This window comes from Lycorma delicatula, chromosome 4 (assembly GCF_047948215.1).
Source record: "Lycorma delicatula isolate Av1 chromosome 4, ASM4794821v1, whole genome shotgun sequence".
NCBI classification, from domain to species: domain Eukaryota; kingdom Metazoa; phylum Arthropoda; class Insecta; order Hemiptera; family Fulgoridae; genus Lycorma; species Lycorma delicatula.
In genome coordinates, this window is record NC_134458.1 from 141526303 (window position 1) to 141549790 (window position 23488).

The 23488-nt window shown below is 28.8% G+C and overlaps 1 protein-coding gene across 1 annotated transcript in view; it reads left to right on the forward strand.

Moving 5' to 3' along the window:
• The first annotated feature begins 1133 nt into the window (after positions 1–1133).
• Positions 1134–23488, forward strand: part of ana3 (rotatin homolog anastral spindle 3) — a 109021-nt gene continuing 86666 nt past the window's right edge. Inside the window, exons 1-8 of the mRNA XM_075361805.1 lie at positions 1134–1257; positions 2426–2613; positions 6765–6991; positions 7819–8380; positions 10109–10234; positions 16206–16319; positions 21678–21946; positions 23233–23434. Of these exons, the coding sequence (XP_075217920.1) occupies positions 1224–1257; positions 2426–2613; positions 6765–6991; positions 7819–8380; positions 10109–10234; positions 16206–16319; positions 21678–21946; positions 23233–23434 (1722 nt within the window). The 5' untranslated portion in view covers positions 1134–1223. The remainder of the gene's footprint in view (positions 1258–2425; positions 2614–6764; positions 6992–7818; positions 8381–10108; positions 10235–16205; positions 16320–21677; positions 21947–23232; positions 23435–23488) is intronic.

Genomic DNA, 23488 nt, shown 5'->3' on the forward strand with positions numbered 1-23488 from the left:
GTGTGCTAATATATAGGTAAATAATGATCCTGAGATTAAGAATTATTCATGATTTTTTTTTCAGGATTATCTCGGTAAGCTTAATAATGTTGAATCTTTATTTAAATCAAACAATAAATTTAAAGTTTGCAAAAGCGTGCAGAGTAATTAGGTGTTTAAATTTTTAGTTTTACTGACAAACATCCGCTCAGAACAAGGATGGTTTAATGTTAATAGGGTGGTGTAGATGAATTCCTATCATTAACTAAGTTAATTTTTTTTTCAGTATATGATTAATACAAACATGTTAATAAAATTGAAATATAGTTTAGATTAACATGACAAAGTGGAGTTACACATGCATAAAATATTTACAACTCTTCTGTTAAATACATGGAATTATTCTGACAGAAAATTCTTGCAAGAATGTAATTAAATTTCATACTTCCTTCAGTGGCAATAGCACTCGTCTTTAAGTGGTTAGGAATCTTTTTGAAAAAAGAACTGAACTAATCCTGAAAAGATCTTTTAGATAATATTTTGAATATTAACAGATATTTAGAAAACAAGTCATAAATATTTTATTATTCTGTAAATTAAATTATAGTATTAGTGACCTTAAGCGTCTGCTGGACTAATGAGCTCATATTTTCATCAAAACTCCACCACTATTATTTAACTTCCTCATTTTATTTTGATTTAAAAATTCTATAGGAAAATTTGAGTTTATAACAACCCAACAATATCAAACCCCAGAAAGAATTCCTAATATCTAGAAATGTGTTTCCATTAAAAAACCCCTTCAGCGTATTTAAAAATATAATGGTTTAGTCGGTTATGTAGTTCAAAGGATAAAAAATAAATATTTGATAAAAAGTTGCGCATTTTCTATTTGCTATTTATGAACGTCATTTAATTTTTACTTCCAAAAATTTGTTTAGTTACTGCGGCTTTTTCCTTTCCATCGGAGTCCAAAAAAATTTACGAAGCCAAATACAAACATGTTATTTAACACATTTTATTTACAACATATTTTTAGTTTTTACTGTGTACAGTAATGTTTTTTAAGTGTATATCGGTGAACGGTCAAGTTATACTGTACGTGTACCTTCATCTCAAAAACGATTCGCACTTAACTTACAAATCAACATATTCGCCAGCATGTAGATGAGTTTGGGCGGGAAAGGAATGTATCTGTAGGTTATTGTTTTTGTTTACATTTATAATGTTATCGGCTTTTTATTATGACTGATATATCAATTCACGTTAACAAACTTGGTAAGTCTGAAAGCTTCTTAGTTCATCTAATTTCTATTCTAATATATGTTTTGGAATCGTGTTGGAGAAAACGTTGATCTAACCTTTTCGTTGTACGTGTGGGGTTGGTTTGTCTTGTAAAATAAAATATTGAGAAAAAAATTGTTTTAATTTTTCCAAAAATTACGACTGGTTAATAATGTTATAAGTTTGTTTAATAATTATATAGTTGTTTTCATTATTTTTATTTCATGCCGTTTTGATTTATTAATCAACTAATTAAATAAATATGCCACTTTTCAGGACCTATGGTTGAAAATATTTTTGTTGAAGCATTTAATCCTTTGTTTAGTATGATTAAGTACCTGGTTAAATAATTTGTAACATTTAAATGCAATTGAGGTTGTGTTGTAGATTGTAAGAATAAAGATATGATTTACAAATATAAACATTTTTGTAATGACAAAGATAAAGTTTATTATAAAACAAAGTAACTTTGTTCAAAACGTTTACAGTAGTCTGAAGATGTCGTCACTTGTAGCGTAATACCATTCAAAGGAGTTCTTTAACTTGGATATTTTTCTGTCAAGTTACATTCTTTCAGAAAAATTTTGCAATTCATTTTAATTTGGTTTACTGGTGTTATTAATGGCATTTGTCTTAAAATGTTTAGGAAATTTTTCACTACACGCAGCAACAGAGTCAATCATTTTAAATCACCTCTTAGAAACGGTATACTGCAAAAGCATTAAGACATTAGAATGCACTAGGTGTTAACTTTATACATAGGCATTATTATGCATCTGAAGAAGGTGCGGATAATTAGCACTCCAAAAGCATATTCTTGTAGAATAGTAATCAGGAAGTGAGTCATTTATAATTTGTGGTGGGATATATAAATTTAAATTTTTCAAATGTAGGGTTATGCCAACTGTAATTTATAAAGAAATCTAATTAGTGGTTTCCTAATCTGTCAACTGTAATTATTAATTTTTACTAACGAGTCAGTAAAAGTAGTGTAGTATGTTGATATTTGATTAGCTTTTAATGACAAAAAATGATTTGTTACCATATATTTATCATATCATGGTAGAATTTTTGGTGACATGACAAGTACTATATGATTTATTTATTTATCTTTTTTTTTATTTATTTTTTGTGTTACTGAAGGATTATTTCTGATCTTTAGCCCATTACGTAGAAGAGATAAGAATTCGAGCTCTAAATAATATTATATCGAAACTTGGATGTGGACTTTTAAATGAAGAACTTTTGATTGATCAAGATGACTTGTTTCCTAACCTTATAAAATGGTTCAGTTTTAATGAAGTACCTGAAAAATGTAAAGTTTTGTGTTTAATTTTAAGACTTGTCGAGGTTTGTATCACTAATAGATTTAATAATAATTTTTAAGTATTTTAGTTAGGTTATAGTTTTTTGTTGTTTTTTTTTTTGTGAATGATTTGTTACTTTGAAATTGTCTAGAATCTCTGTCACTGCCCCACTAAATTGGGACATAGCTATTTCTCTTGTTTATACATATCATGTACTTATTTTTCTCCTTTATTTTAATTATATTTTTTTTGTAAAATATCATTAATATGTTTCCTGAGTTGTTTACTTTCTCATGTGAGAAATATAAAGAAATCTTTGTCACAATTATCACTTTTAATTTTCCTCATACCTTAGTATATCGTAGTAGATATGCTTAGGATCAGGAAAATGCAAGATCTAAGTGTCAGAAAAAAGATTTGGACAGCAGGTGATCTGTACAAGGTCAAAGTCTGTGCTGCATTATCAATACTCTAGTCATTTAGCCATCAGTTTTGTGAGTTATGGCAACCTATTCAGATGAAAATCCATTCTGTGGGGAGAGTTGAAGGTTAGTGTTTTCTGGAGAGAGGAATAACCATAAAAACTAACTTTAATAGTCATCAGAGTAGGGCTCAAAGTCAGCCGTTGCATATGGAACATATGGTATTTTCTCTCTCTGTAGAGAATGTATTTCCATTTAAACATAGATTCGGCCAATTTTCCTATGAGATGGTGTTACGTATTGCCGTACCTTGGTAATTTATTCCTAATCATCTTCCTTAAAAAACTAATCTTAACCCTAACCCCTCCACAGAATGGATTAGCATCTGAGCAGGTCTAGATAACTCACCATTGACTAGTGTACTAATAGTACAGCATGGACTTTGATCTTGCATGGATCATCTATTGTCCAAATCAGTATTCTAATATTTAGTTCTTGTATTTTCCAGATCCTAAACAAAAAAATGATATAAAAATGATATATTAGAGTATGAAGAAAATTAAAGTTGATCAAGTAATTGCTCTGAATCACCAAATTTTTATTGTGCAAAGTTCAGTTTTTTCATTTTGACAAATTTATGGTTAATGAATTCAAAACAATAGTTTTTTATTGTTCCAAATTATGGTCATGTCAGCATATAGAATTAACTGCAAAATAACTAATCAGTTTTAAAAATTTTGTATGCTCACTCAGCAAGACAACTGCAGCATTATCTATTGATTTTGTGGTCCACAAGATTGGTTAATGTATACGTACTTGTTAGTTTGTGATAGTAGAAAAATGTAGAAGCACTTGCTAATTTATATTATAAGGAAATTTAATCAAGTTATTTTTTATCTTTTGCCGTTGTTTTTATTATTTAATTCTTTTTTTCAAAAAGAAAATGTCTAATAAATATTACGAATTCTGTTTTTACAAGTATTTGCATCTGTTATAAGCTATATGATGTATTTGTGCTTTTTTCCAAATAATAATGATGAAATGTTCAGTCTTTCAGCTTAAAAAAAAATTGATTAATAAAATAATAATATTTACTGTGCATACACAGTACAGTATTTAAAAAAAAAAAAAAGTAAAAATCTATAAAACTACAAGTTCTGAATGGTTCCAGGATTATCTATTTCAAATATGCTCCAGAATATTTTTCAGAACTGTAATGCAGTTTCCAGATGTTTCAGGTAGTGCTAGTCATACAATAGTTAGGAATCCTTTTAAGTAGGTGATCAAATACGTGTGTTCAAGAAATAGATAGACTATTTAGACTGTTTGAATTGCTCGGGTTCAGTTGGTTCCAGTCAAATCCGCTTGGCGTTGCCATGTTCTTACAGATCAGCTTATAACAACACAGTTTTTTGATTGCAAATATTATTGGTTGCTTAGCTACTCAGTTGTTTGTGAAGTGTGTTTTTTTCGTTTGGTGGATTTTTATTGTAATGAGTGACTTGAACGGGCAAAGAGTTGCTGTGAAATTTTGTGTTAAACTCGGAAAATTTGTGGGTGAAACTTTTGATATGCTCAAGACTGCTTATGGCGATGTTGCTATGAAGCATGCGACATGTTTTAAGTGGCATGGAAATTTTAAAGATGGTCATCAGTCAATTGAAGACAATGTCCAGTCAACTGTCCAGTTCCATGTCAACTGATGACTCACACGTAGACAAAATCAACACCCTGGTTCGGACAAATTGGCGTCTGACCATCAGAGAGCTTGCTGAAGAGTGTGGGATATCAGTTAGATCACGTTACAAGATTTTGATAGAAAAATTGAAGATTCACCACTGATTTTTTCATCACGACAACGCTCCAGCCCATTCAGCCCTCAGAACTTGTGAGTTTTTGACCAAACACTCGATCACTATTTTTCCCCACCCATCTTACTCACCTGACCTCGCTCCTTGTGTCTTCTTCTCGTTCTCCAAACTCAAAAGACCTTTGAAAAGAAGAAGATCTGAGATGATTCCCGAGATTGAGGCAAATGCAACGAAGGAACTGAAGAACATAAAAAAATAAGTGTTCCAGAACTGTTTCCAAAAGTGGAAACACCGTTGGGATAAGTGTGTATGTCGGTGAGGAGAGTACTATGAAGGGGACCCTGACAAGTAACTTCTAAATAAAGTACATTTTGTTTTATGACGTTAGTTTACATATTTTTTTGAACAGACCTCATAGTACTTTATTTGGTACTTTTCAAAAAGATGCCTGCAGCTGATCTGCAGTTAGTCAGTTGTTCTTGTAATTAATTAGTTAGTTGTTAGATGGCGCCACTGAAAGGAGAAAATAAATAGTACATATTTTTTCTTTTTAAATACTATATTGTACTGTAATATCATTAAGGTAATACAATGATACTGTAATAATAAAATAGTAAATTAAAGTACATTATTTTTTGAGTACAGTAATTTACTGTATAACGTAACAAGAACCTAACCTGTATTTCTACATTAAATATCATTAAAATAATACAATGATACTGTAATAATAAAATAAAGTACAGTTTTTTTTTAATATAGTAATTTAAGTATATCATTTACTGTATAACTTGACAAGAACCTAACCTGTATTTCTACATTAAATTTGAGTCTCAATTTACACGATTTCATTATACGCGGAAATTTTCCGGATCATAATACCCGTGGAAATTGAAGGTGCACTCTATAATAAATTTATATAAAAAACTAAATAAGTATATATATAAATTTTTATAATAAATAAATCTAAAAGTATAAATATAATCAAACCAAACTTAACTTACACTCACTTTGCTCGCTAAACTTCGCTCACTAGTCAAGGTTTAGCAAGCATAGGTTTTTGGTTAGATTATGTTTATTTATTATATAAATTTGTTGTATGAAGTTAGATTATAATTTTAATTTATTTTCTTCTTTCAGTGGCACCATCTAACAACTAACTACAACAACAACTGACTAACTATAGATCGGCTGCGAGCATCTTCTTGAAAAGTACCCTTTATTTATGAATAATGTATATTATTCCATAGTAGCAGCAGAATTAATTAAAATTATTTTAATACCATCTAATCATCTTTGTAATTTTTTTAATCTTTGTGTACACTTAATCAAGAACAGTTGTCTGAGATAGTAAAATAAATTAATTTTGCTTTTGTCAAATTTAGTTATATAAATTTCATTTATTTTTTATTTCTTCCAGTATATTGAGTTTTTGACTTTTACGTGTTACATATAAAACTTTGCACATTGCAGTTAACAGCTTTGTATATCCTGAGTTTCAATGAGGTGATTTGGAAAGATTAGTTTTGTTCTTGTATGTTGTATACTCTTTACATCTGAAGTGAATGTATATCCTATTTGCCCAGTATAGTATTAGCTATAGTCACTATAGTTTAATTTGTATAATGCTGTTCATTGTGTTTTTTCTTTGTTAGTTGTGATATGATCTTAAGTAATTTATTCAAATGTAAAATAATTAATTTGAAAATTAGAAAGCTATAATGTATTAGATCAAGGTTGTATTGACTTTCTGCTCATTGCTATCATCATTTATTTTATTCCATAATTATATTAATGAATTTATTTAAAATATAATGTTTAATTTGATGTGAAACTGTCATTACCATAGATTATTTGTTACAAATACACTATCAGCCATTCACTGTATATTTAGATCAGTGACATAAATTTTCTGATTAAATCGCAATAATTGATTTCTTTTATATTTAAAAAAACTGTTATAGGATAAAAATGGAGTAGCTTTATTATTAAGAGCTGATCCAGGTTTAATTAAATTAAAAAATATTGGCGGAAGTGATGAAAAAATTTTAATTGATAAAATATGTGAAATAGTATTACCTGAATCTGATCAAGGTCATCAATTACCATCTCATTCAGAAGTCAATCATTCAACTCCAGATTGTAGTGTTACTGCTACTGATTCTACTGCTGTAAATCCTAAATCTGATGTGTAAGTCAACTTCTATTTATATATATTTTTTAAATTATTGCAAATATAGATAATTTGAGGTAAAGATGCTGCGGTTTTAAGATGGATTTGATTTCCTGTGTTACTAATAGGTTTCAAATAGCTTCTCTTTTTCAGGTCTTTAAAACTGGATGGTAAGATTAATTGCCAAATAATGATCAGGCTGTGTGACATCCTAGAAGAAGTATGATGTACTTATGGCTTTGATAGTGACTAAATTTCCAGTTTGATGTGTAAATAGTGAAATTAATTAATCTATATTGATTCAACAGTCAGAAAAAGCTTTATGAAAACCATTTCAAAATATTTATTCCTAAGTTCGATATATATTTCTCTGCAAGAAATTGATTTTCTATAAAACTCTTAACTTGTCAACTGCAGTATTTTTTTAATACATGTAATTTTCTTACATTACCAGTCATTTTCTGGTATTTGCATTTACACTGGTAAATGCCTCTTTTTTCAGGACACTTATATCTTGCAAGTTTTCATTTTTTCTAATACATCTGTCAGTCATTGATAGAACTATTTGTAAATTTTGTATTCAAATTGTGCAGTACTAGTTACCTAGGTTCATATGAATGTAATCTTTAGAGTTACTCAGATTGACATAAAAAAATAAATGAGGAGAATAGACACAAAGATACACATGCCACATAGAAGGGAAATCCAAGTGAAGATTAAGACACTTCATTGTAAATGCAGAACTGAAATTACAGAACATATGTTTCCATTACTTCAATTAATGAGTTAAATCATTCATTCTGTTGATTTAATTACTAATTATGTATGATTACTTTTGTTTTCAGATTGTTACAAGGAGATGTTATCACAAATAATGATTGTTCTATAGAAAAAAATCATATAATCAATTGTAATGCTGCTAGAGAAAAAATTACCAAAACTGTACCTATACAGTCCTCGTCTACTGGCTGGTGTCAAACTGTGCCTAATATTTCTAATTTTAACGGTTTTAAAAAGATTAATTGTTCCATCAGATCAACTTATGCTAAAAATGTTAATGTTCCTAACAGAACTAATCAGATTATTAATGGCGGTAATAGTAATGGTGATGATTATAATACTTCAGCTATTAAGAGACAGAAAAATAACTGTGACAAAATTAATAATAACAAACAGAAAATGAAAAACTTTGCAATTGTTGAATCTGATGAAAGCTATGATACAAGCTTTTGTGTATGGTTATTACCTTGGCAAAAACTGGTAAAACCAGATGGTCATGTATTAACTGCTGTTGAAAATTCATTAAAAAATTCAGTAATGATTGAACATACTTGCCAGTTTTTTACTACAGTTATGCTACATGATTATCCACCTGAAGTTTTTTTACAAAGGCATCCAATTATTAAGGTAATTTTGTATTCTTCTAATTTGTTACTTTTGGTATGTTTTACATGTGTTAATATACACATTTACTGCATACCTTGCTATTTGTAGTTCAGATGTTTCTTAGAAATATCATAATATAGTATTATTAACAACAAAGTCTTAGGCTTATCTGAAGTTAACATTACATTGCAAGACCAAAAATTACGATACATTATTTAAAAACTAGCTTTTAACGTTATCAATTGATGAATTTTTTATAAATTTTACTTTTTTTTTCAACCATCCAAGATTTACAGTTATACTTCTTTTAAAACTGCTTGACATTTTTAATCAGGATGCATGAACAAAATTTGCTGTTTTGTAATTTTTATTAACACTTATGTTGTTTTTATTTTGTTCTGTTTTTATTTCATGTTCTTGAGTTAGGTGGCATTAATGTAATCTTTTCCTCATGAAAATCTTATCTTATCTTGTTTTTAATTATATGTTTTTGAATTAATTGCATTCACTACAATTGTAATTCTGGAAGTATACTATGGCACACTGACTAATGACCACAACTAATTTAGTGGTATATATTTTATGCAGTTTTGCCCTTTAACAAGACTTTTTCTTTTATTTTGGCATTGCACTTGTGAAGTAACTAAGCAAATCACGTCAGCTTTAATTCAGGAGGGCCTGTTATTGCCATTTACCAATAAAATATTTGTAATTTTTAGTTGATTTTTATTCAGAAACAATCACTGTTCTATTTTAAACTAATGAGGAGATGTGTCAAACTTTAACCGTGATTAGGTTTAACAGTACCATTTCTCAAATAAAGTTGCCTAACCCTAAAAGATATGTATAAGATAATCTGTTGTGTCATCAGACAATGATTCTAACAAAGTAAAGCATATCTTGATAAATTTAAAAAGATTGAATTAATATGGAGCATTGATCCAGTTACTTTAATGGCTGCTGTAATCATTTAGATGAGTTGTTTTGGTTTGGTTTCTTGCTACATTATTATTAACAGATTATGTATTTACTCATATTTGTTCATGAGAAATTAATAAAAACATATTACTTTAATATTGTGATGTTAACAAACATTATTTTTCTTAATTTGTTATGATATATCATCTTCAGTTCTGTTTAATTCAAATTTTTCGTCAGATTAAGCCTTCTACAAGATTTCTCCATCTGCCTTGATCCATGAACCATTTCTCTTCTATTACTTTCACCACATCCCCTCTCTTGGCACTTCCTCCATTACTATATTCATCCACTTGATTCTTGGTCTTCTATTGGTTTTCTCTGCATGCAGCAGTCTCCTTTTTGTTAATATTTCCTCATCCATCCTTTCAATATGGCCAAACCACCTGAACTTTGATCTTCCAGTTGACAACAAGGCGTCCCAGTTTCAGTTCCTCTCTAATCACATTACTCCTTACTGTATACCTTCTTTTCCCTAGCTTGCTTCTCTTGAATTTCATTTCTGCTGCCTAATACATATTAGTGTTAGTTAAGAGGAACCTGAAGATTGAGACATGAGCTCTGAAAGTATGTTTTGTTCTGTTTATTTAAGAAGAATAAGTTACGCTCTTGATATACTACTTCAGTATATTTTTCATTCATTATTGAAATGCTTGTATTGTACCGTAAAATAAATTAAAAGATATTTAAGTAAAAATCATGCATACATATACATTTTATATACATATTTATATATATTTTTTCATGCTAGAGTGATATTTATGATTTCAGAATATGTTGTACCTAGCAGGAAATGGATCACGTCCGGCAATAAATGCATTGAGTGAATTTGTAAAATTGTTATATAATCGTATATTATTTTTTTTAGACCCATCTACATCATGTTTAAAATTAGAGGTTAGTATAAATTTTTCTTTATGTACATATAATTGGACTATTTGTAATTCGCTTTACTCTCCAACTATCTATTCATTGTTAATGCAAAAACACATTTTTCTTTGTTTTTATTTTTCATCAGCTTGTTATTTTAATGTGGCTCCAGTTAGGATTCTTGGAGGTAATAGGAAAGCTAAAAGTCTTTGAAAAGCAGGTAGCAGTTATAAACAGTATCTGTTAGAGATGATTGACTAAGGAGTGATTTCTGAAATAGGGCAGTAACCGTTTCACTGATTGATTTGCCAACTAATTGAGAGTCGATATGATCTCAACACCAAAGCCTTAAAAATTGTGGTTAAAAGCAATTAAAAACAAGTTCTATTTTATGAAGTTATATTCTTCATTTCTTTTTATACAACGTGATAGCATCCTCTTGATAAATATTTTCACTGGATTGAATGGAAATTACTCAGGAAAGTAATGGAAATTACTCTTAATGTTATCATTAAGAGCTTTTTCTTTTACTTAGCTGTTCACAGTATTATTTGTCACACAGTTATGTTCAGAAATAGATAGTCAGTCCTTAAATATCTTGCCATCTTTGTTAATATGATTAAGATACATACACTTAAAAGTAGTTTAATATTGAACAATTCCTATTCATATGTAGAGAGAAATCTTATTACAAAAATTGAAAGGATCAACAGTGTTCATATAACTAGAAAAAAGAATATCCATTTATTCTCATACATGCACAATTAACACAATAAAGAAATAATTTATCCCAAGACATAATCTCAAAACTATGATCCACCATGACTGTTTTCAAAAAACAATTTAATTGATTTATCAGACCATACTTTGGCATCAGTTTGCTTCAAGTTATCAGGTTCCTGACAAAATCCAACATCAATTGGCAGCTATTATAAATGATTTATTAAAATCTATTTAAAAAAATTTCTACTTATTGAGAATTTTTTAGAAATCTTATGTTTGGAACAAATTATTTTGCCATTAAAATTAATTAAGTTGTTGAAATAAGTATTTACTGAGTTGTTGAAATAGATTGAATTTTTCTACTATTGTAATCTACCGGTAAATAATGAAACTTTTATTTTGTTAGTATACTTATTTTATGTTTAATTATAAATTATGAAGTTTCAATAATTTTAATTAAATTAGTTACTTTCCTGAGCTAGTCATCAGTACATTATTTTTGTAAAGTATACAACACTTTTTTTTTGTTAGGTATACTTTATTGATTGCGAGGGATTTATATTTGCCACTGCATTTGTCAACATGATTTTCAGTTTATATTAATATGCATGTAAATGTTCTAGATAATGTTTCCTTAAAGTTTCTATTTGTCATTCTTATTTATAATTTTTTTTTCTATATCCTGTTGTGTTGACACCTGCTTTATTTTATGTTAGAATTTAATTTATATTTAAATTAATTAACTAGTTTTTTGTTATTTCTTTTGACATTCATTAATTTGTTTATACCTTTTATAACATGATATAATCATTTTCATTTTGTAGACTGTTTATAAAATGATATGCTGTGTGTAATAGTTCAGTGATTAAGAATAACTGTTCTTAATTCATCATGCTAAGTATTCTTATGTCGACTACAAAAGCTGATATAATAGACACACTGGATTACCCAATTAAAGTATGGAGTACAACAACATTAGCATTTTTGAAGTTTTTCAGTAAGTAATTCACATTACTTAAAACAGGCATGAGAGGAGACTATACAAAAGAATAAAAAAGATTAAGTATTTCAAACAAAGCACTGTTGGTAAAATATAATATTAAAAACAGCTTACCAATATATTATTTGATTTCCTCAAACGTTTTCGGCTATTCTGCCATCTTCAGGAGGAATTCATAATAATTTAGAATTAAAATTTATAAAATTCACATGATAAAATTAGAGATATAACAACTGATCATCATAAGAGTAGGACATTTAAGATGTCCAGACGAGGCCTACAGCAAAGGCAAAAGCTGAGTTCATAAATCACCGATGTAAATATCTACCAAGGCATTTACATCGGTGGCATCCCAACGAGGCCAGGCTTATTACTATGAGATGTAAAATGTCAGAGGGTGAAAGATGACTCCCGTTAAAGCCCATCAGGGCTGGGAACAGGGGGGGGGGTTATGTGGCAACCGAAAGCATCACAAGGCAGGTTTCCCCTATGGGGTTGGGATGTGGAATGATCATAAGAAAACCCATCGGGTTGGTTAGCGGTGAACGCGTCTTCCCAAATCAGCTGATTTGAAAATCAAGAGTTCCAGCGATCAAGCCCTAGTAAAGTCAGTTGTTTTTACTCAAATTTCAATACTAGATCATGGATACCGGTGTTCTTTGGTGGTTGGGTTTCAAATAACCACATATCTCAGGAATGGTCGAACTGAGACTGAACAAGACTACACACATACATATCATCATCCACTGATCATCATAAGTTAAAAATTTTGTAAATGTTTAAGTTTTAAATTAAAATAATTATGTCCATTATGTAAGAGTGTTACAATTGTTATAAATTATTATGAATTCATAACAGTTGTGACACTTACAAAATGGACGTAATTATTTTAATTTAACTTATGACTTTAACATTTACAACATTTTTATCTTATGACAATCAATTGTTATGTCTCTAATTTTATCATGTGAATTTTATATTTTTTATATATTTTAATTCTAAATTATTATAAATTCCTCCTGAAGATGGCAGAATAGCCGAAAATGTTTGAGGAAATGAAATAGCACATTGGTAAGCTGTATTATATTTATAATAATAAAAAAAGTTTGTTGAAAACTCTGAATAATGAGACATTTATTAGAAGTAAAAGATTAAAAAAAAAATGATAAAGAGAATACTTTACAGATATTTAAAAATGTAGTAAATACACAGCAGCAAAGACAGGTGATTTGAAGTAAAAAAATTATGATAAAAGGAGCATAGAAAACATTGGAGAAGAAAAGCCAGAGTTTAATTATATCAGAGGTTTGGACAGAAAACTGCTGCTAGGGAGGGAAGAGGCAGCTAATAAATGGAATAATTGTGAAGAGCTTACTTATGAGAAATTTATTAGAAGTAAAAAATACGAATAAAGACTAAAAACTGCCTTAGAAATGTAAACAAGTACATATAAGCAAATACAGATTGTTGGAGGGAATTGTTGGGAATTTAATATGAATTTTCACAGCATATATGATAATATCCTATTTGGGTAAAATAGTAGGATTCTTTAAAAACATTTCTATTATACAAAAATCACATGAGCAGATAAACGTGAGAACTAATGCATTATAAATTTCATACATCATCATCCAATATCATGTTTTCAACTGCAATTGCAATTGTTATATCAAGAAAAGCAGGAGTAGATAAATGTGAGATTGACGTATTATGCTTTCAAATTAGTAACCAGATTTGTTTGTAAAAGAATTAGATGAGAGGTAGTTGGTGAAAATCAGTTTTCTTTCAGGAAAAACAAGGAAATGGAAAGAAAATTTTGTTCTCCGATTAGTTTAGAACTTTGTGAAGAAAACCAAAGTTACATTTATGGCATTTGTAGATCTTGAAAAACGTTAACAAATGTTGAAATTGAAGAGAAAGAACAGTAGGATTGACATTTAGATAAATAAGAAAGAATAATTACTTTTAACTTGTATAAGGTTTATTAAGAGTAAAAAACAGGAAAACGCATTTGCTAAAAACTAAAAGAAAAGTTTAAGGTTTGAATAACAATTCAAGGATCAAATGTAGAAAATTAAAAATTTGCTTATATTGTTTTTTTTTTTTGGCAGAAATTAAAAGTGAGTTAAAAGCAATGTATTCAAGTTGCAGGAGAAATGTAATTTGATAATAAACAAAGACATAAGTGATTAAATATGAAAGAAGACAATGAAGGTATTAAAGAAATAAACATAAAAAGAAATTAAAGAAAAAAAGAAAGGAGTGATACATAGGACAAAAGGATAAAGTATTTGCAGGTCGTAAAATATTACAGAGAATCTGGTCTTAACATTGTTTACCTGGATGAAACTTACGTCCTTTAATAATGATGTTTCTGGCAAGTGCTGGGGAGACTGCTCAGGAAAAGTCCTTTGACAACTGATCTCTAAGGGAGAGCGTTTGATTGTTATCCATGCCAGAGGAGAAAGAGGATTTGTTCCTAATGTTCTTACAGTATGTCAGGTTAGTCACAGTTCAGAAGATTACCAAAACCAGATGAACATGAGTAAAAAATTATTACCTAACCTTCCTAAAGAATCAAAAAGTGTTCTCATAATTGATAATTTCTCTTACCGCAATGTTTTAACTGAAAAGGCACTGACATCTAACAGCACCAAAAATGAAATGATACCTTGGCTTAAGAAAAAAGAAACAGGACTTTGTGAGAGCTTCCTTAAATCACAATTATATGAAGTAATAAAATCAAATAAACTGGAGATTCATGAGATACCTTTTGAATGAAATGTTAGAAAAAGAAGGTTATTATGTATTACGTCTGCCTCCATATCATCCAGATTTAAACCCAGTAGAAATGATATGTGCAGAAGTAGAACAATATATTTGCAATCAAAATACAGAATTTAATATTGAAAGAGTGAAAAGTCTGAGGAATAAACTAATCTTATGGGACCAGAAGACTGGATACTGAAATGTGATCACATGATAGACATAAAAAATGAATATCGTTCATGAGAGCCTTAATAGATAATGCTTTAGAATCCTTTATAATTAGTGATAATGATAGTGACATTTATACGCCTGGTAGTGACAAATCATTAACTGGTTTTAAGAAATATGACAGATGTCTCATACATGCAAGGTAATTAGATTAAACTAATGGTAATAAGCTATTTATGTTGGCAATTATGATTAGTAATAATAATTACATTATTAAATTGCAAAAACAGCAGATTTGTTGTTATTTAAATAAAACAATCTTAAAAAATAGCAATTAAGTTAGTATAAGATATTTTCAGGATAGTTAATAGCACAGTAAGCCAGCCATCAGTCTATGTGCACAGCAATACACCACCCGCTATACCAACATTTGCAGAATTTTGTTATTTATCAAAATCGATGGTTAAGTAAAGAAGGTTTCTAGAGGAGACTTACATGAGCCAAGTACTTTTATGCAGAAAATAAAGTAATAGGAATTTGTTTTCTGTGTAGATTCAGAGATTTAAAAAAACATTGTTTAGAAAGTATCCTTGTGTAGAATAAAACATGGTCAGTAGGAAGACAACATTAGAAGACTTTTAAAAGCGGTATTGTAACAGAATTTGAAGTTGTTGAATTGATAGTATACAAAATTAAGAAATCCTCAAATCTAATTGTAGAAGAAAAGTTTATGCATATCTTACAGAAAGAATGACAATTATTAAGTCATCTAAAGTCAGTGAATTTGATTTTAAGGAAAGTTTATGGAGCAAATTAAAGTTAAAAACCATGTAGAATATGTATGTAAAACATAAATTTAGGATGTAGGGAGGCTAATAAAAAACTGATGGAGAATATGAAGGAATTATCATCTTATCATCCCCTTTGGACCCAAAGGTGATGAATTGTAATGGTTCAACTGTATTGTTTCTGTTTCCAAGACACTTAGCAGAATATCTCAAGTGGTGTCATCACTTTATTTATAAGACTGTAAAGAAAATTAGGTAAATATGAGGATTTTTTTCATATTCAGGTATAAAGTACTCGGAACATAATACATTCCATATTATTTTTTTGAAGAGATGTTGATAAAGTGTCCTGCAGTCTGATTTTTCTATTACTTGTAGACATAGTTAACAATTCTTTTAAGTAATGCAATAAATTATTTTATTCTAGATATATTTACTTTTTTTTATAACAAAATATCATTATTTCATAGAAATACTGTCAATACATAATTATCTTTTTGTCATACTGAAAGAAAATATAGGTTATTTAATTTTTTAAATCTGTTTACAGGTTAATCCACTGTCCCCTAATTCATCAGATGTTTCACCTCCATCTGAAAAAGAAGGAAGTTTTCCTGATAATGTTGCACTTTATCAGTATAAAGAGGAAAGAAGAAAAGTTAGTGTAAGTTTTATTTTTATTTTTTTAAAGATGTTTATGTTGAAATTGTTAATTTTCAATTTTTTTATTGTCTTTTATTAATAGTCATTTCTAAGATTAAAAAAATGTGTTTTAAAATTCATATATTAACAAAAGGTATAGTTTCGTATACAGGGAATTGTTATTAAAATTTATTCTTTGTGTTAACAATATCTGTTAAAATATTTTACAGAAAAAGGTTCCTTACAAAATATTAATCTCATAACAGATTTTGATAATTTTTTTTTAACTGAAAAAGTATTTATTTCAGTTTTTCATTTTTTTTGTCGACTTTTTGGGTGCAAACTAAATGTCTAGTTACTCAAGTGAATATTAGTAGTTTTACTGTACGTTGATAAATAATGTCAGTGAATATCATTTTTATAGATTTCATACTATTAAGTGCTCAGAAATAATTAAGTTGATAGAATCTAGTAAAACCACTATGATAACACTGATAGACAAAAAAAAATTTAATGTTTCTCTAAGTGTGATACCATTTCTTGAATTTTTTTTGCGTACATTATAGATCTGTAAATACAATTTTTCTGTCACCCTTAGTTTTAAATAAATTACACTTAAAAAAAACAATTAAGGGAAAATAGAGTTAAAATTTGTAAAATTAATCATTTTGCATGACCATACCTGTGTTAGAATGATTTTGCTGATGCTTTTCTTTTATAAATAGCCTCAGGCACATCCTGAATTAATGTCCAACGTAATCGACTTGCATGTTAGTATTCCATTTCCCTTTATAGTGGCTTTCCATCACCAAAATGTCTTGGTGGAAACGTTCACTGTGTTCGTCTCTTACGTCTTCGAGTTTGTCCGGGAAAAAATCAAAATGTGAGTGGAGGAAATGTATTTTCAAAGACATATTACATCTCATAAATGTATGAAGTAATAAGTTGATTAATAATATTGTGGTAATTGTCCAATTTTTGTTTGCCTAGAAAAGTTTTGCAAACGTCTTCAAATGAAGCCCAAGCTGCACTTTCTACATTATTTAACATTGAGTTAAATACATCAACTTTGACCAACTCTCTTATTTGAGGACCAACAAATATTCCTTCTTTAATTTTTCCTTCACTTACATTCAGAAATTTCTGCCTGATATATAAAAATCCGGGACTATCCTTCATTGCTTTTACAAAATTTTTCATTAGTCCTAGCTTGATATGGTGAGGGGGTAAAAATATTTTTTTCAACTAAGGACTCGTGAATAATATTTTTCTTGTTTGGAATTAAGTTGTCTCATTTTTTCCACTCTTTGGCAACATAATATTTATCCCTAGCTTTACTGTCCCATTCGCAAAGAAAACACATCTACTTAGTATACCCTAACTGCATACCTAACAAAATAGCTATAACTTTCAAATCACCCCATATGTTCCAGCATAGGTTTTTAATTGATTTTTTCAAGAATGTCTTTCATCATATTGTATGTCTCTTTCAAATTAATACCATAAGCGATTGGTATCGAATGATATTTGTTACTGTAGTAGAACCACTTTTAAACTATACTTGGACAAATCTATGAAAAGCCGCCAGTCCTCAGGTTTATGAGTTTGTACTAAGTGCAATATAAGCTCATCAATATTTGTGCAATAAATCAAATTATTTTATAGTATGTTTAGATTTTTTAGAAATTCCAGACACACTTGTTAAACAAAAGTAACAATCGGGTTACATGATCCTTTGGTTCATACCAAACCATAGGTACACCAAATGGTAAAGCCTTCTGTGTACCTTTTAGCCATCCTCTTAAATATACAGAACAATTAATGCATACTATATGAGGAGCCCATGTCTTATCCTGATCACCAATTTTACACTGAAAGTACAAATGATATGCTTTTTTAATTAAAGATAAATGTTTTTCTATTTGATTTTATGGTAAACTCACCACATACATAACAAAAGGCATCCACATCATTTATACAATTCCAAGGCATTATGACACTGCACTGTTAGCAGACTTAAGACAGCAATAAGACTGAACAAATTAATTCATTCCTAAATCCAGTGCTTAATACAAACAACACAGCTACATATCTTGACCTGCACAGACATGATTAATCTTGTCCATGAAGGCTCACTCTTCATTATTAGATATGATGTCATAATATGTGACTATGATATGATTTAATTCTTTGTCTAGTATTGTTTATTTCTAGCTTACAAATTATGTTAACAAAGTTAAACTATAAAAAATGAGCAAACAAAATACAATGTAGGAGCCTAAAATGGTAACTATACGTTGAAAACTGAAAAAAATCTTTTAATTCAAATTTAAAAATTTTTCAAAAATGGTGGGTGATTTTGAGTTCATATTCATTTTCAGCATCAAAAAAAAAGAGATTATAATCATGTATCACATGTTAGGAAACAAAAATTATGTTTTTCAGTGTAGTATAGTCAAATGATAATGCAGTATAAGAAAGGAAGAAAAAACCAGATGAATTCTATTGTAATTTTTGTAGATTTTATTATAAAATATTTATAAGAAATGATCATGCATATTAACTTATTCACTGTTATATGTAAATAAATATTTTCTATTTACTATTGTAACAAAATCTATTTCCAACATATAGATGTTCTAAATGTCATTCAGAACATCATTTACTGTAGTCTCTTTAATATAACATATAAGATTACTTAAAAGAAATGCTTTGAATAAAACAATAAATACTTGTTTTAAACATATACTAGACATAAGCATTAACTCCATTATTTTCTGAATGCAGTAAACAAACAGAGTAATTAATTTGAAATTTTGTTTTGTTGTAATGTTTTTTTCTTCAAGTCTGGTATCTTCTCTGTTGTTTCTTATACAGAGGGGTGTAACCATTGTAATTTCTGACCTAAATTTAAATTAAATTGAATTGGCTTATTTAAATTGGTGAATTTATTTGTATATTATTAAATTATTTTTATTTATATTTGTATATTATTTTTATTTTTTTATTTGTATATTATAAATTATTTTCTTGTATGAATTTCTTAATATATCGACGAACAATATTTTTTAAAAAACGTAAAAGTTAAATTAATAGCAGCATGATTCAGCATGGTTCACAGTACCATTAAATTGGAATTGCACCTCATCCTTTAACCCTGCAAATTCCTCATCCTCGCCAACCTTGTGCTGAAACCATTCACAGTACTCCGTCGTTCGATCTGGGTCATCGCATGTAGCAGTCGTGGAATGTACACTTTCCACTTTGCACTCTTCTTGATCTTACACTTGACTGGCTCATCCCACTTTTGCGTGCTCCCTGGTTCACTGATGTTTGCGGTGATCAGGTGAAATGTTTGCAACATAGGAGCGCTGGGCACTGGACTTGTAGCTGTTTGTGGTCAGCCAGATCTTTCCATGTGCACCTCTTTAACAGTTCTGTCGGCTTTGAATTTATCACGAATGTGGGCAATTGTTCGACGTGTTGGTGGCAGTGTTCTAAACTCTCTGCTGCTGCTGCCATTGTACGTCATGAATGTTATCATACTTCCAGTACCACTTCAGTACAGCCTTGTGTTCAACAAACAATACATTAATCTTAGCCACTGTTTCTACTTGACTGTCTTCTGCTGCACTGGCTTGTTCCACCACCAACCACCTGCACATGCGCGGCATAAATTACCAGCTCCACCTATAACAACAAATTTAATACCTTACACTATACTACACATTAGATTAGTGAGTGTAAATCTTTTTATTTAGATATTATTTAATTACAAAGAGTGAGTACTTTTTTTTGGATCCCTCTGTATCTAAGTATGTCATAAAAAACATGATTACTGTGGTTTATTGAAAAACTTAGTTTCCAGATTTGAATCCTGATTAGACATGTTGCTTTTCACTCCAAAAAAAATATCCATACTCATTCTATTAATTAGCTTGGCATCAGAGATGCACACCATCTCAAATATAAAGTGTGGTGGCAGTCAGCTATAAAAAAACTCGCCTAATAAAAAAAGAAAAAATGTGTTAGAAAAATGCATACTATACCTTTACATACCATATGTTTATCATCTGTCTTACAGTTCACAGAATTATAAACATTTACAAGTTCAATAGTTTTATCTTAAGTGTTTAATTTTCACTTAAATTACTGGCCTACATTTTTGTATTTTCTCTGTTACTATAACTGCGAGAGAAATGAAAAATTATAATACTGTACTTTTCAGACCATTATTACTTTGAAAAACAGCTTTGTAAACTCTAGTTTCAGCTTGTTCATCTTCCTTTTCATTTAATATTCTCTAATGACTAAAATTCATGAATAAAATGTACATCCTGGAATTTACATTATTTAAATTAGGAAAACTGAAAGAATTAGTCATAAGGAGTTATTTTTTTTATAATTTCATGAATACCAATTAAGTTGATCAATCATAATGATGTTTGTTTAGAATTTAAAAATATATACAAATCATTAAAACTTTTTCTTTTTTGTAAAGTCTACAGACATTATTTTTAACCACAATTTTTAATTCTTTAACCACAACCTGTCCTAGTTTGTAATATTAAAATGCTCAGATATTTTGACTTTAGAAATCTTTAAAATATAAAAAGGATACGTTCCACGATTTGAGAAGGACTGTTTATATATAAAATTAAATTGTTCCATCTATAAAAAGATTTAACTTGTACTTTCTGTATTCCATTAACCAATTTAAACAAACCTATTAAAGTAATGTAAAGCCTGGAGGGCTGATGGATGATGCCGCTGACTTAAGGAGGTATCAGTTGAATGGCATCCCACATTGATCACCATGTGTTCTCAACATCATAATTATCACTTTCTGGTATTAGTACATGGCTACAGCTCTTCTAACATGCCTTTCTCAGACAGAAAACTGGGTAGATCCAGGAACCTAATTTGAGGAGTATCCAATTTGGCTATAATCAACTTTTGTATTTGTGAAATCTTAGTAAGCTACCTCATACCAAGAACATACTATTATTTTAATCGATTAAGATTTGGACTTTTGAATTAGTGGTTCTGGGAGCCTTTAGCTTTCAGTTAAGGTTACAACTGATGCTGCTTAGATACTTTCAAACCTGTTTTCAAGGAAAAATTAAATAACGTAATTATACCAGATTTTTTGTTGAAGTTTTAAAAATTGTAATGAAAGTAAGGCTGAAAGTCATTTGGAAATTTTCTCCATAAAAGCAATTTTTAAAATTTATTTTTCAGATCAGTAGTTAAGTAAGATTTTAGAGTTTTATTGTTTATTTGTAATCATATTTTTTTAAAATTAAGTTTTAATTTTTTTTTAGTTTCAGTAAACACAATTTTTTTGGTAATACATGGCTTGTTTTCTTTTTAAATTTAGAACCAGATTGTTAGTGACGTTGTTATTGCTGGAGTTGATCAGTTAGCAGTACCACAATTCTGTGCTGCAGCATTGTTATCTCTTGTACCTTTTTGTGGTCAAATTGAAGAAGTAGCAGCTCCATTATTTATATGGCTTATTAAACTTCTTGATATTTGTATTCATGATTACTATTCTTTATGGTCTTCAGTAAATATTCGTATTTCAGTAATTCAACAACAGTTGTATAATACAATGATGAAATTTGCAGAAGCTATTTCTAAAAGCATGTAGGTATTTTTTAAAAAATTATTACTATAAATGTTTCTATAGATTTTTTAAAAATTACTTGTGGATTATGGGTACAATTTTTTGTTAGTTTTATTTACTAAAATATAATTATCTTTTTATAGTAGTTTATGTACATTTTTTTATATCTGTACTGTAATTATTTTTAGAGTTGCTCCCTTTATTTACACATAATTTTTTTAAAAACCGCTTGACTTGTTTTGTTATTAAAAGGAAAATATATTTAAAACAAAAATTGTATTTTATTGTAATAAAGAATAAGCAATAGATATGGTGACTATGGTATGAAGAAATAACGAGCAGCAGGTATGAGACAAGTCACTAATAACCACCCACCTATTGTTTTGCAGTATTATTCAGCTGTAGGAATCCCAATTTTTTTTTCTGTTTAACCTCTGGAACCACTGTCAGGATTACTTCAGAGGATGATATGTATGAGTGTAAATGAAGTGTAGTCTTGTATAGTCTCAGATCGACCATTTCTGAGATGTGTGGTTAATTGAAACCCAACCACCAAAGAACACCAGTATCCATGATCTGGTATTCAAATTTGTATAAAAGTAACTGACTTTACTAGGATTTGAACCTTAGAACTCTCGACTTTGCGAAATCAGCTGATTTGCAAAGACGCATTCACCACTAGACCAACCCAGTGGGTTAGGATCCCAAATTTATAATCACGAAAGGTCACTTTATATATTGAACCTGCCCATGTTTCTAAAAGTTACACTGTATTTGTAATTTAAAATCTATATTTATTGGTCCGTATTCTACACATTACAGTTTAAAGAGGAATGTTTGTAAATAGTTTTGATGTTCCCGCAGTGGTAAGGATTGTTTATCCTATATATATATATATTTATTTATTTATTTAATATTCTGTTTATGTATTGTGTTTACATTTATTTTCTTTTTTTGTATATACTCATATGCTTATGTGTCCTGTAATTGGAAAATTATGTCTGTTGTAAACAATTATAACAAATAAATAAATAAACCTCTTTAGAGTACTTTTTACTGAGTTAAGGTTTATATATATATATAAATATACTGCAATTAAATTTTTAATTTGTTGATTTACATGACTTTTATAATTGTATGTTATTAAATAGTATCTGGCCTGACTTACTAGTACAGTAACTGGATTACAGTAACTGTGGCTGGTGAATAAATAAATAAAATGTTTTTGTTTTTATCATTTATTTTATTTATTGTCTGTTATTTATTTTTTTAATTTTATTTATTTTTGTTTCCTTTTTATTTTTAGGTCAATGGAACCAATTAATAGAATATTATTAATTAATAGTGTTAATCAATTTATTAAATCTTTAGTACCTTTATCTATTGCTTCATCTTGTATACCACTAGAATTACAGAATGTGTTAATTGAATTATTAATCGATCCTGCTATTATTTTGTTGTACAACAATTTACATAAAAATTTATTGGTGTATGTTCAATCATTTAAGGTATTTACTTATTTGTTATTTGGATATTAACTATAGTAAATAAGTTATCAGTAT